General features: G+C 35.9%; 1 protein-coding gene across 5 annotated transcripts in view; it reads left to right on the forward strand.

The window, feature by feature from the left end:
* The window catches only part of LOC139674813 (sodium channel protein type 2 subunit alpha), a 76,361-nt gene that overhangs the window by 31,071 nt on the left and 30,977 nt on the right, over positions 1–14,313 (forward strand). For 3 of the 5 annotated variants that reach the window (XM_071561599.1, XM_071561603.1, XM_071561602.1), the window contains exons 8-15: positions 2,908–2,971; positions 3,538–3,679; positions 4,452–4,658; positions 6,076–6,366; positions 9,497–9,877; positions 10,927–11,059; positions 12,662–12,900; positions 13,757–13,930. In XM_071561599.1, coding sequence (XP_071417700.1) covers positions 2,908–2,971; positions 3,538–3,679; positions 4,452–4,658; positions 6,076–6,366; positions 9,497–9,877; positions 10,927–11,059; positions 12,662–12,900; positions 13,757–13,930 — 1,631 coding nt within the window. The remainder of the gene's footprint in view (positions 1–2,907; positions 2,972–3,537; positions 3,680–4,451; positions 4,659–6,075; positions 6,367–9,496; positions 9,878–10,926; positions 11,060–12,661; positions 12,901–13,756; positions 13,931–14,313) is intronic. The other 2 variants (XM_071561605.1, XM_071561604.1) reach the window with 1 other exon arrangement.

A 14,313-nucleotide genomic window follows, 5' to 3' on the forward strand; every position in this document is an offset into this window, starting at 1 on the left:
ACTTGTTTTGTATCTTTGGAAAATCAAGAAATGAGAATTTGAGTCTCCTTTGTACCTTATAATGCAATATTTTCATCATATTAGGTAGTTAATGCCACTACTGTAGTAGCAAAAATAGTTTTAAAATTCAGATAGAACAACTCTGAATATATCTGTAGTAAATTGTTATTTTGTCTTTTATAATGGTAGTGTCAGTCTCTCCTATTTATCTTTTTAGCCTCTTTATTTATTGTATTTAGTGTTTTATCTTCATAATTTAGCATAATCATAGGTTTTTGTAAAGTCTATAAGTGTAACTGAGGACTATGTCACTGAAAGTTAGGAAACCTCAGTTTAAGAACTAAATACTTTTGGATCCTGGTATCATTGCCTGATAATCTTTTAATATACTTATCGTCTCAGCATACTTGTAGTATGCATGTGTCATGGAGAAATTTTGAATGATAAACTAGTCTTAAAACCAATCTGAGGAACAGATTCCATTCCATTTCCCTTTCATTGTTTCTGGTACTATTTCACACAAATAAAATTTTTTTCCTAGATATCTGACCTACATTCTCCTAATTCCAAATTGAATATGTTACTACTTCTCCTGTGAAATTAGAAATAAGAAAATCATAGACTACTGTATATTAGCCTTTATGATGTTTAAACTTTCCTTCTTTATTTCTTGTCTTTTCCAAGCCAAGCAATTCTGTTTTCTGGTTTTCATTTTCTATACCTTTTTTCACTTTCTTTTTTCCAGTTAGTCTGGGATTTTTTTTCTTGTTGCTGTTTTTTCTGGGTTTTTTTGTTTTGTTTTTTTTTCAGTTATGGGATTTGCTTGGTTGGGTTTTTTTAAGGGATGCTCAAATTGGGTACTTACTCCTCTAACAATTCTAGTTTGTAACTTTACATCATGTGCCACATATGCAACATTCCTACTAATACGTTTCAAAAGTACCTCAGTTTTATGTCAGCACTGTATTGTTGACTCACAGTCAACTCTGACAGTCACTCCATCTTTTTCTGCTGTGGTGGCTGTGGCTACATCTTGTCTGTTTTGCATTTACTTATTTGATTTTGCCTTGTCAAGTGTAGCATTTTCCACTTGTCTCTTTTGGAATAAATCTAATTGCTTTTGGACCAACTTGTCCGCTTCCAAAGGTCATTCTAAATTTCAGTTATCTTCTCCTCTAGCTTGTTGTCTTTAGAATACTTGATGCATTTTCTATTGTTTGGTGTCTTGAGTTGGTAATGAAACTTGTTATGAAAACTGTGTCTAACACAGATCCCTGGAGGATCTTCAGAGAGATGCCCTTAAGAATTGACACTGGGTCGCTTGTGACTGCTCTCTGGGATTTTTTTTCAAGTATTTTGTGATATTTCCAGCCAGAACACATCTCCTTTATTTACATATGGAATTGTCATGTACAACTTGTACACATGAATATTGTCCTGTTATTAAGTTGGCAGGAGACAGGAGTAGTTTTATATATGGCATATTTTTTGCAAACTCATATTGACTATTTTTATTACTTTATAATTTTTGTATTAAAAAAGGTCTTATTTAAGTGTTTTCCGAAATAGTGGGCTTAGAGTTGAGCTGACTGGATGGTTTGACTGTCTCCTCTGCTTTCCAGAGGAGGAGCTGTGCCACATAAGAATGTGAATTAGGCCCAGAGACAATTTTGAAAGTCCCACTTCGAGCCTATTTGCATCTTTAAACTTCTTGAACTTTTTAAGCAGGGGTTATATCTCTTAGAGGGTCTGACCATGTGATCACCAGAATGTCAGAAAATCCACTGATTTCTTATCTGATACCTGAGAGTAGATTGCTGATGTATAAATTATACATCTAATCTCTCTCTTTTAAACAAGCAGATTTTATGCTGCCTCTGTCGTATACAGGTGGTGACAGAGAAGAAGCAGTCAAGAGGAACTGGTTGCAATTCCCTGTTCCCTGCTTGTCCCTTTAGCATCAGCCCTCAGTCAGTTGCTGCCAGCTAAGTTAGTCTGTGCCAGCTGGCACTGAATCTCACGGAACCATCTGCTTCCTGGGAACAGCCAGAACATACCTAATTCTGGCAACTTTAGCTTAATATGCCACCTGACCCAAAAATCTCCACTGGAGATTCCCATTTTGCCATAAGAATCCCAAACTAGGCATTGATGGCAAATTGTCTTTGCCTTTCGGCTGTGAAGCAGAACACAGAAAATAAAAGTACGTGCTGGGGGCTTTTGAGACTTCCATCTCTTTAAATTATATTTTACTTCATTTTAATAGTTATCCAGTTAAAAAATACGTATAGATACTTCAAGTCCATTCCTCTGCTCTAGAATTTTGTGTAGTAATTTTGTGCAATGGCCAGTAAAAGCTTGGTTTCTCCCCCAGCTGCTCAAATCAAGATCAGTTAGCAATTTCTTGAGTGTGTTGTGTTGTGTTTTCATGCTGCAAAATGTCAGTATTTTTCAAGGAATATTTGGATAAAATAATATGTAATGAAAAATTATAAATTAATAATACTAAATTTTCTATATCAACATGCAGTAACAAAAGCAGAGAATTGCCCTTTATACTTTGCCTTCTTTTCCTGCTATTTTTCCATTTGTTGACATATACAATTTGTATTTCACCCATATTATTAATTTGGTTAGGTTGCTGAGAATTAACTGTACAATTACCTTTCCATTTTCTAAAGAAAGACCAACTTTAAGACTCTATAGAAAGTAATTTTCCTGTTAAAACAGTATTTCCCATGCTTTTTTCATTACTAACCATTATATATTGAAGTTAAAAAATTTGTTAGCTCTGCTAATTTCTTTCAAATGTACATAAGTGTATAATGTCTATATAACTGCTCCATTTCCATTGGGCATAAATGTTATGTTTCTCATCCCCTTTTTATTTTTTTCTTTTTAAATCAGGTCATTTTTACTTCTTGGAAGGACAAAGTGATGCACTGCTGTGTGGCAATAGCTCAGATGCAGGGTAAGAAAATGATTATTTTTCATCATGCATCAAGGAAAAATAATTAGCTGCTTAGAATAGCTCAGATGGTCAACTTCAATATCAACTGTACAGCAGAGTTGCAAATTACCAATGTTTTGCATTTGAAGCTTTACCTAAATACAGCCATTTATGTGATTTTTTACACAGGCACTTGCACCAGCGCCTTAGACTGGTTTTGTAAAGGTAACCACATGAATGCTGTGTGCAGAAGTGTTGCTGCCAGCTGTTTCATCAGCCATGCTTCTTGGTGTTCTTCTCTTGTCCTGCTGGAGATGTGTTCTTATGACAAATTGTGGGGAAGGGTAGAGTAATGCTAGTTATATTATTAAAGCATTGAAATACCAGGAAATGGAATTAGGAAATTAGGAAGTGGAATTAGAAATTGAAAAACAGTAAGATATATATTTTTATCTTAGCTATGTGGAATAAAATTTTACTTGTTCATAGTTTTGTTAGCAACTAGTACTCCTGAACAATTTTGTTTTACTACAGTGTATCATAATATAGAGTAGTTGCTAAAAATAGCATTTCCTCTTCTTTTGTAGTCAATGTCCAGAAGGATATATATGTGTGAAAGCTGGTAGAAACCCCAACTATGGCTACACAAGCTTTGATACATTCAGTTGGGCATTCTTGTCACTGTTTCGATTGATGACTCAGGACTTTTGGGAGAATCTCTACCAGCTGGTGAGGACTTCTTAAAATAAACAGCACCATCACCAATACCATTATTACATAATAATTGCATAGTTATTTTCATTCACATGTACCTAAGCCCTTTGGAACAGAAATCATCTTTAATTTCATACATGTAAGCTATTGCCTTGAACAATAGGCCCTTATTCATGATACAGGTTCCCATGTGCTACTTAAATACATAATAAGGAATAGCTGCTATTTTATGAAGGTGGTTAGACATTGTTTGTTTTCCTAAATGAGAAAATGAACTTAAGTTGTTAAAGTTTCTTACGCAAACGTGCTGTAAATAAATGCTAGTTGAATTGATTTGCAGCCTAGTACAAAGATGTTCTGTTTGAAAAGGTTACATCTTGTCCCTGATCTACACAGTGTGTCCTTAATGTGAAGGACAGTAATTCTGTCCACTGTGACATTTTGTGTACTGCACTGTCTTTGTGGTACTGTAGTTTGGGACTGATGAGACAAGAAGGTAAGATGCTGATTACTGGCCCCACTACTGTTAAATTTAAAGGCTGTAACATAAATGTGTAGATTGGTATGAGTTCTGAAGTATTCAGAATCTGATTTACCTTGGAAATAGATACAAAACTCAGATTTTTGCATATGTGTCCAGGATATAATATTATTTCTGTATGGGAAAGGTAACTAAATAATCTTATGCTAGCACAAAGCAATCTTATATTTATATAACACAGAGGCTACCATATTATGTAACAGTGTTTAAAGTCTGCTAAAATATGTATTATCTCTTTTTCTCCAGACTCTGCGTGCTGCTGGGAAAACATACATGATATTTTTTGTTTTGGTCATTTTCCTTGGTTCTTTCTACCTGATCAACTTAATCCTGGCTGTGGTTGCCATGGCCTATGAAGAACAGAATCAAGCAACCATGGAAGAAGCAGAACAAAAAGAAGCAGAATTTCAGCAAATGTTGGAACAACTGAAAAAGCAACAGGAAGAAGCTCAGGTATCCCTATAAAGTAATATCTCTTTTTCCATTCATGACTGTGACTGGATGCTTTATGTCCACATATGAGAATACTTTTACTCTCCCAACAATGTTTTACTTTGTCTCATAAATGCCTTCATATTGCAAACAATCTTTAATGTTTCCCATTGCATTGTTTCTGCTGGCTCGAGTGAAGCTGTTAATTTGTGCCAAAAATGATAACCAACAAGCTAAAACACTGGATTTTCAAATTGGAGATGGAAGTCGACTTTTTAACTAAGCACTTGAACCAAGTTGCCCAGAGTGCTTGTGGATATAACCAAAAGCCATCTGGATATGGTCCTTGGACAGCCTGTTTTAGGTGACCCTGTCTGTACTGAGGAGTTGGACACAATGACCTCCAGAGGTTTCCTTCCAACCTCAGCCGTTCTGTGATTGTCTGCAATGGACATGTGGGGAAAAAAACCCAACAGTAATTCTGTTTAAATAAGTAACAGAATCAAAACTATAGTAGGTGCTTTAGGAGACATATTTTACTTCAGCAATATTTGGATTTTTCTACTCCCTTCCCATCTCTCACAGCAGAAAGCCATAGTGTTCCCATTTTAAAGAAAACTGGAGAAAGTGGAGAAACTGAAGAAAACACTCCTGTGGCACAGATGTAATGATTACATATTGCTTTGAAATTACTTTGCATTTTTGAAGGCTCTCAAATCTTTAATAGGATAATTGATAATGTCTGCTTGGCATTTGGCCACAGACAGCAGAAGTTGAAATATGTCTTCCATATAAGCACATGACTAAGGTCCGCAATCAGAGTATTTAATTGGTTAGTTGCTCTCTGTTTGGGTTTTTTTGTTTAGGTTTGAGTTTTTACTTTCCACAGCTTGTAAATAAAAGTTAATAAAATGCTCCACATGTTTTGAAAATCAAACAGCAACAGGTATCTAACAGTCTTCAGTTTAACTCAAATCTCTGATTATGATTTGCAAAACTGAGATGTCAATGTCACATAAGATCTTTAATAGACTAGGGAGTATTCAAAATCCATCAAAATGTTTTAAGAAAGTATTGTTTCCTGTTAACAGGCATTTTACCAGTTGTTTGAGCCTTGATTCCTTATTTCTACATAGTATTTCAGATGAAAAATTCATTGCAACATGTTGCTCTAATCTAAAACAGATGCTTGTTAACCTGTTTATCTGACAGCACAGTTTCCCCTTGTGTTGCTCTAACTCCTAATTTATGGAGCAGTGGCAAAATTACAGTTCTTGTGATATTTCACAAATTACATTTCTTACGATATTCTGGGTTCACTGAAGTGGAATCATTGCTTTTATTTTAAAATAGTATTTTTTTAAAGAATGGCAATAAATTTAAAGTAGTAGTATGTGTGTATAAATGTTATAAATTGCATATGTGCTTGTATGTATAGGCGGCAGCAGCAGCTGCAGCAGCTGATTCGAGAGATTATAGTGGAGTAGGTGGAATAGGTGGATTCTCCGAAAGTTCTTCTGAGGCATCAAAACTGAGCTCAAAGAGTGCTAAAGAGAGAAGAAATAGAAGAAAGAAAAAAAAACAAAAAGAACAGTCCGAAGGCGAGGAGAAGGATGGGGAAGAATTTCACAAATCTGGATCAGAGGACAGCATCAAAAAGAAAGGTTTCCGATTTTCCATTGAGGGAAATAGACTGACATACGAAAAGAGATTCTCATCCCCACACCAGGTACCATGGTATTATTACCTCTTAAACACCTTTGTTGTCTACTCCTCATATAAAGAAAGCCCTGTAAAGTAGTTTGGTTAATGCTTGCAAGATACCACAGATTCATTAGCATCTTAATTCAAAGTATGACCAAGTTAAAACTTGCAGCCAGATACGAAAATGTAAGAATTTGAGATATTTTCGTTTTATTCTAAATTTATGTGTGAAAAAGCAAAATTTTGTTTATTAATTAACATGAGCTGTATTTCAAGTTTCTTAATGAAAATCGACCTATCTCCTCATCAGATTGGATGTGTTCAGCATGAGCAGTGGCTTTAAAATATGGTGCACACACACAAGGAAATATAGGGTTTTAAGTGAGAAAAGTACTAAAATTTAGGATGCAAAAAGCTCAATGGAAATTACTTAAATGTTCATGTGAAATTTGAAAATTAATTGATGTGAGACCATTAATTGTGTTATCTTAAAGAAGGTAGAAATATGTGTGGCAATGTGTCATTGCATGTGTTCTCTTACATTGAAACACCAATGATTCAGAGTGCCATCTGCATCTCCCATCCCGACATTTATTTCCTTTGATAGTTTTGTTATGTTATCCCTTCTACAGTTTTCAAAGGTCCTTTTCATATAGTCTTTCCTTTTTCTGGCTCTTTTTGTGTCTAAATATGCCTCTTCCTTTTATCCCCACCTTCTCAATTCTCCCTGGTCTTTGTGATTTGCTTTCTCCCTCTTCGTAGTCATTATTACTGAACTCATTCCTGTCTTTTTTAATCTTCTTCTATTACTGTCTCTGGAAAGCCTGTTTCATCCCTTAATAGATCATGGGCATTCATATTCTGTTCATGTATCATTTTCTCCAGCTCCCATTCTCAAAGAAGCTCAGACCTCTTCATCCAATGTTTTCTTATTAAGGATTAGCCTTCTTAGATCAGATTGTGGTGGGAATATAATGTTTCCAGCTTTCTATTTCTGCCACTCCTTCCACTCACTTCCTAATGTCCTTCCTTTCTCAACAATACTGCATCCTTTCCCCCATCTCACTTCCTTGGTCTGCCACCATTTTATGTTGTTAACTGTGTAACTAATCTCTGTAAGACTTCATTGCTGAGCTTAGTTAGTTCATGATTCATTCTGTTTCTTATACAAACTTTCACACCCGTATCAGTTGACTTCAACTTTGTGTTGAAGACCCATCTGATCCCTTAGGTGCATATTCTTGCCTGTGTCTTCATTCAGACTGCAGCCTTATTCAGCTGCAGCTCGGTTCATCCATCTTGTGAGAAATTAAGCATTCCTCATACAACTTGCTCTTCTAACCTTTTCGTCTCCCAAGTTCATTTACGGCTGTTTGACTATGACAGTCTAGAAATCCCCTCCCCTCTGGTTTTCCAGCCATAGTTCCTTTTCACTCTGGATTCTAACCACTGAACAGAAGTTCCTCTCACTAGTTTTTACTAACACTTTCCTAGAGAAAGCTCAGTTTTACATCTCATCTTTTACTTTTTCCTTGACATTTCATTTTCTTTCAATGTAAATGACCATTTTATTCCTCTTGAGGGCTTGTTCTTCCTTACATTCATGATTTTGTCTCTTCTCAATTTTCCTGGTTTAGTTATGCTTAAGAAGATCCTTTTACCCCTTTAACAGTTTTCTAAGGGATTTCCACAAGTACTTTTGCTAGTTCTTTTCTTCCTTTCTCTCTCTTTCTTCTTTTTTTTTTTTAACTCTGTTCTGGACCCACAGCTGTGAATCATGTCTAACTTGGACCTCTTTCCATATCCCAATTACTGCTGCATTAATCAAGAATGTTGTTGCAAAGAGCACTAACCTATCCCATTGCTTTTATCTACTCTGCTAGTAAACATATTTACCCAAAGAAATTTTTTTAATACCATTAAAATTTTGTACCTCAAGTTCCTCCCAACTCACCTTGTCTACTTACAGTAAACAAGTCAAGTCCCAGCTTTGACTGACCCATCCCAGCATCCATAACCTCCTATTAAATTTTCAAACTAGTTTCTTTGAGCTCTTTCTGGTATGCTGCCCCTCATGCTTGGAAGAAGCTCCCATGAGTTTTCACAGAACACTTCATTGCTTTCCTCAAATCCCTCTTTAAAACTCTCTTTTACCATGCTGCCTACAGAAAGCTTGACAGGGAAGTGACTTCAGGTGAGCTAAGACGACTGTTTATCATACTCATCAATTTTGCCTCCTTGTATTCCCTCTCTTTTTGTATCCATCTGTTGTGTTACACTTAGATGATAAGTTCTTTGCAGAGTGCCTTTTTGTTCTGCATTGTGCAGTACTAGAACAATGGGGCTCAGGTCCACAAAGAGAAGTTGCTGAAGAGAAACAAAGGCACTGCTTTCTAATGTATCATCTCTGCTGTTCATAGAGGACTTGGTGAAATCAAGTGCTAATGCTAATCAACAAGTCAAAGCAATTACTGATATGAATTAAAATTAAGAACATGTATAATTATTTATAAGATTAGAGCATTATTTTTATTCTGATCCTCGCATAGCAGAGCATTTACTCACGAGTAAACTGGTAAAGATTAGCAAGGCTGTTCATACAAAATTACAGGCATATCTTGCATATTCAGGATAGCTAAGACTTTGAAAAAGACATAAAAAACTTATTATGGCCTACTTGGCTAGTATCTAAAAAGATATGTATGTTTCTTAAACTAGGCAGTATTTGGGAGATACCTCTGTGTGCAGACTGAGTGACAGGAAATTTGCTTAGAATTTTATTTGCCCAGCCTGTCAGACTAATGTCAACCTGGGGTAAACAATGTCTAGATACATTTACTCAGTTTATGAACAGTTATAACTATAATAAAAAAGGCAGAATAGCAGAGAAAACAAATCTGTAAAGCAGTTTCTTTTACTCTAATTAAGCCAATTGATTCCATATATCTGAAGAAGTAAAATAACTAGTCTTTGTCTGTCACTTATGTGCTTTTTGTTTACTACCCAAAAGGGAGTGTATTAGGGGGGTACTGTACCAGTTCATTTCTTTGTAGATGACCTTACCCTTTATGACATTGTGGATTTTTACTCTGTATGGAAAATGTTGTATTTCAAAGGATTTTCATCCAATAATAATTGTTTTTATTTGCCTACAGTCTTTGCTGAGCATTCGTGGCTCCCTGTTCTCCCCAAGGCGGAACAGCAGAACAAGTCTTTTCAGCTTCAGAGGTCGAGCAAAGGATGTAGGATCAGAAAATGACTTTGCTGATGATGAGCACAGCACTTTTGAAGACAATGAGAGCAGAAGAGATTCTCTCTTTGTTCCTCGTAGACATGGTGAACGGCGCAACAGCAACATTAGTCAGGCCAGTAGGTCATCCAGAACAGTACCTGCACTTCCAGCAAATGGGAAGATGCACAGCACCGTGGACTGCAATGGAGTAGTGTCTTTAGTCGGTGGGCCACCAGCTCTGATGTCACCTACTGGACAGCTCCTGCCAGAGGTGATGATTGATAAAGCAGCCACTGCTAGCAATGTAAGGAAGTCTGCCATAGCTCAGGCATGATATTCTCTCCCTGTGGGATTAGCCACTGTTTTTACCAAATTTAGTCACTTGGCAATGATTACCTTTTTGGCCAAGCTGTGAATGCTCCTTGCATATATTCCAGTTAGTAGCTAAATGAGAAACTGAAATTGTCTAGCTATCATTGACTAAATATTTGGAAATATATGCTAATTTACTAGGAATTAACAGAATAGCATAATTTTAGTCTGTGTAGTCTTACACCTGTTGATTCATTATTCTTAGACTTAACTGGAAGGTCCTGTATGTCAAAGGATATAAAAATGGAATAAAATTATATTAATTAATCACATGTAAAATATAATAAATTTGTTATATATTTAATATAATATATAATTATGTGTTTATTTTATATATGTTTATATTAAGCATATTTACTTAATGGAATATATTACATGAGTATTCAACTTACTGCTGACCATACAAGAAACTTTTGATGTAACCCTGATAGTACAACTTACATGAATTGTGATAGCGTTCCCATAACAGTTAATTTTTCTGTTGGTTTTTTGTTGCTTCAACATTACTAAATATTTTTTCTTCTTTTTGTTTGAAAAATATGCTAGGAAATTGATTATTCTAAATTAAGAGTTATCTTAAAATGGACTTGCTCTTTATTCTTTTACTGCTAGCTGTGTGAGCTGTGCATTTTCATGTTTAGAAAAAGACTTCACTGCCTAATTAGAAAGATATTTATGGCAGACCTCATTGACAAGCATTGTGAAAAATTTTGTAGTCTAAAAACTGTTTATAGTCTAAAATCTGTTTTAATGTCTCAGCCCTGTTCCAGCAAAATACTTAAAAACATGTTCTTTAGGGACAATTCCAATGCAGTGTTTGACTATTTGTTCTATACAAAATTAGGCATAGGTCTATTGCAAAGCCACAGCTTAAATGGAGCATGGTGTGGACAGCAGTGTTTTAAAACAGTGTATTTCTACAATAACTTATGGTGTTTTTAAATGAACCATCAATTTGCAATGCTATTGTTTTATTTTCAGGGCACTACTACAGAAACTGACTTAAGAAAGAGACGGTCTAGTTCTTACCATGTTCCTATGGACTACCTTACAGACCCTAGTGCAAGGCAAAGAGCAATGAGTATAGCCAGCATGCTTACAAACACGATGGAAGGTAAGAAACAATTTTTTTTGTATGCCAGGGCCTTAAAGTGCTATTAAATGTGTGATACATTAAGTAGTAGTGGTGTGTTAAGGCAGTTATTTCAGCCTAAAGGGTACAGACAAGAAGAGATTTCCATGTAGAGGAAGGTTTTTTGTTTGATTGGGGTTTTTAATATGGGACTGATAAATTTGGAAAAGCAGTTAAGCTTGTAGTTTATTGATATGTTTGAGGTGGAAGCAGCAAGCTTCCAATTTAAATGGAAGCAAAAATGATTGTTAAACATAGTCTTTCTCTAGTGAAGTTACGTTTTGGGGTAAAAGCTCTTTTTAGGTTACTTATATGGCCTATGCTTTTTGCAGTAGAACAATCCCCTTCTACCAAAGCAATAGACATGCTGGTTAACAAAGGAAGGATCACATTCTTCTTTCTATAAGGCTAAATACAATTAATGTGAATCATGGAATTAAGCAACTATTTGTAAGAAAGGGCAAAACATTACTTTGAGGCTTAAATGACTGTGTTCAAAATAGTAGATTGGAAAGTAATAGTAAGCACTTGTGCACATGTGGACCGTAATGCTGTCTAAATAGTTGTCTGACTTCAGGTTTGTTCTAAATGTTTATCTTTCATGAGGAAATCTTAAAACATTTTGTTGGAATAGACCTTAAAGATCATCTAGTTCCAATCCCCTTGCCATGGGCAGGGACACCTCTCACTGGACCAGATTGCTCCAAGCCCCATCCAACCTGGCCTTGAACACTTCCAACAACGGGGCATCCACAGCTGCTCTGAGCAAACTGTGCCAGTGCCTCACCACCCTCACAGTAAAGAATTTTTTTTTCCTAATATCTAGTCTGAATCTACCTTCTTTCTGTTTAAAACTGTTACCCTCATCCTATCACACTACTGCCTGGTAAAGAGTCCCACTCCATCTTTCCTGCAGGTTCCCTTTAAATACTGGAAGGCTGCACTATAATGTCCCCTTGGAGCCTTCCCTTCTCTAGTATAAAAAACCCGTCTCTCTCAGTATGTTCTCAAAGGAGAGGTGCTGCAGCCCCTGATCATCTTGTGGCCTCCACTGACCCTGCTCTAAGAGGTCCACATCTTTCTTATGCTGGGAACCATAGAGCTGAACACAGCACTCCAGGTGGGGTCTCACCAGAGTGGAATAGAGGGGAATAATCCCCTTCCTCAGCCTTCTGGCCATACTGATTTTGATGCTACCCAGCAGGAGATTGGTTTTGTGGGCTATGACCAACATTGTTGGGTCATATTTCATCCCCCAATGTCCTCAGGTCTTTCTCCGCTGGCCTGCCCTCAATCCCCTCATCACCCAGCCTCTATAACAGATTTCTAAGACAAATGCATCCTATGTAACATTGGATTTTGAATGGTTCTTTTATCTGTTGAATCTTTTGTATTCTTTCTAAAATTTTACAGATTACAAACGAAATTGTAATTTCATTTGACTGACAGCAGTCTTTGTTTCAAAATGTCAACACAGTTTATCAATAGTACCTTGGAAAACAGCAGTTAGTCTTCAAGAAAATAACTATGTGATGCTGGAATAGAGAAATATGTTTAAAATGTTATTTTCAAATTTTTCTGTAGAACTGGAAGAATCCAGACAGAAATGCCCACCATGCTGGTATAAATTTGCTAACACTTGTTTGATTTGGGACTGCTGTACTCCCTGGCTGAAAGTCAAACATATTGTGAATCTGATTGTGATGGACCCATTTGTTGATCTGGCCATTACTATCTGCATCGTCCTAAACACGCTGTTCATGGCCATGGAGCACTATCCAATGACAGAGCAGTTCAGTGGTGTGCTTTCAGTAGGAAACCTTGTAAGTCTCTCATGATGTGCCACGTGTGTGAAATGCGTTTATATTTAATTCTTCTGCGACCTATGCACATGAATGTAAAAGAAAATGTTGACTAGATATTTGTAAGCTGTTGACATTTGTGGATTTCACCACTCTTTCTTTACAGAGCAAAAGATAGTAAGATTTACTTAATCAATATGCATTTTGATTTTTAAAACCTTCAACTTCTGTCACAGAAGTTGATTAAAGGACTTTTTTTTTTAATGGATAGTTACAAATAATAAAAACTTTCTGTTCCATTCCCACACCTGTTCTTCTTCTCACTAACACCTCCTGAGGTTTTGGGTATTTAGGGAATTATAGAGGGGAAAAATGCAGAAGAATGGCAAATTTACTGCAACTCTGCAGGAAATGGAGAAATGGAATGACAGTGCCTTCCACTGGTCATCCTGAAGAAGAACAGTTTTCAACTTTCAGTATTTTTTCTTTAATAAAATTATTGTCCCTATCATAAACTTATCTTTATCCCTAGAAGTGAAAAGATGGCCCAAGGACAAAGATGACATGTAAGGAAGCAAAAATGAGCAGTAAAATCAGGAGAGATTCTTTGGGTTGGCATACATGTATGTTAGCAGGCTAGCTAAAACCCACATTTTCCCCTTTACCTCTTTCTTTGGAAACCAAACATTGTGATGTGTATGTAAGCTTCAAATATGAATTTTATTCCTAACCCCAATGTATGGCAATGTAAAGACGCTATTCAGATTTATCAGGAATTGCTTGCTGAAAATATAACTTATTGAAGTTGATACTATTAGTTTTACTTTTAAAATATTTTCTCATTAAACTGGAGTAAGAAGCTGTATCTTCCTTGCAGGTGTTTACTGGAATTTTCACAGCAGAAATGTTTCTCAAGATAATAGCCATGGATCCTTATTATTATTTCCAAGAGGGCTGGAATATTTTTGATGGTTTTATTGTGAGTCTTAGTTTAATGGAACTTGGCCTTGCAAACGTGGAAGGATTATCAGTCCTTCGATCATTCCGATTGGTAAATATACTAAATAAAATATGTTTCTATGTTATATTTTTGTATTTGTACATATATATTTTGTGCCTTTTTCATTTGTACATTATATATTTGGCTAAGATCTTTTCAGCATTTACAAAACACTAAATTGCATACCCACTAGATGGCATGTATCTATTATGTCATGTTTGGTTTACATATCATCTTAGTAACATCTATTTCTCCTTCAAGATATTGTCAACATCAGTTCTATTCTTGCAGCAACTGTGCTTTAAAGATTAATTTTTTTTAATAAAAGTATCTCTTAGAGTGGTCTCCCTAGATGAAGGAGTTAAAAAAACGCAAGAGCCACAGGCTTTCACAACCTATGATGGAAAATAAGTAAATCGCTTAATAAATAATGG

The sequence above is a fragment of the Pithys albifrons genome, chromosome 8 (assembly GCF_047495875.1).
Source record: "Pithys albifrons albifrons isolate INPA30051 chromosome 8, PitAlb_v1, whole genome shotgun sequence".
NCBI classification, from domain to species: domain Eukaryota; kingdom Metazoa; phylum Chordata; class Aves; order Passeriformes; family Thamnophilidae; genus Pithys; species Pithys albifrons.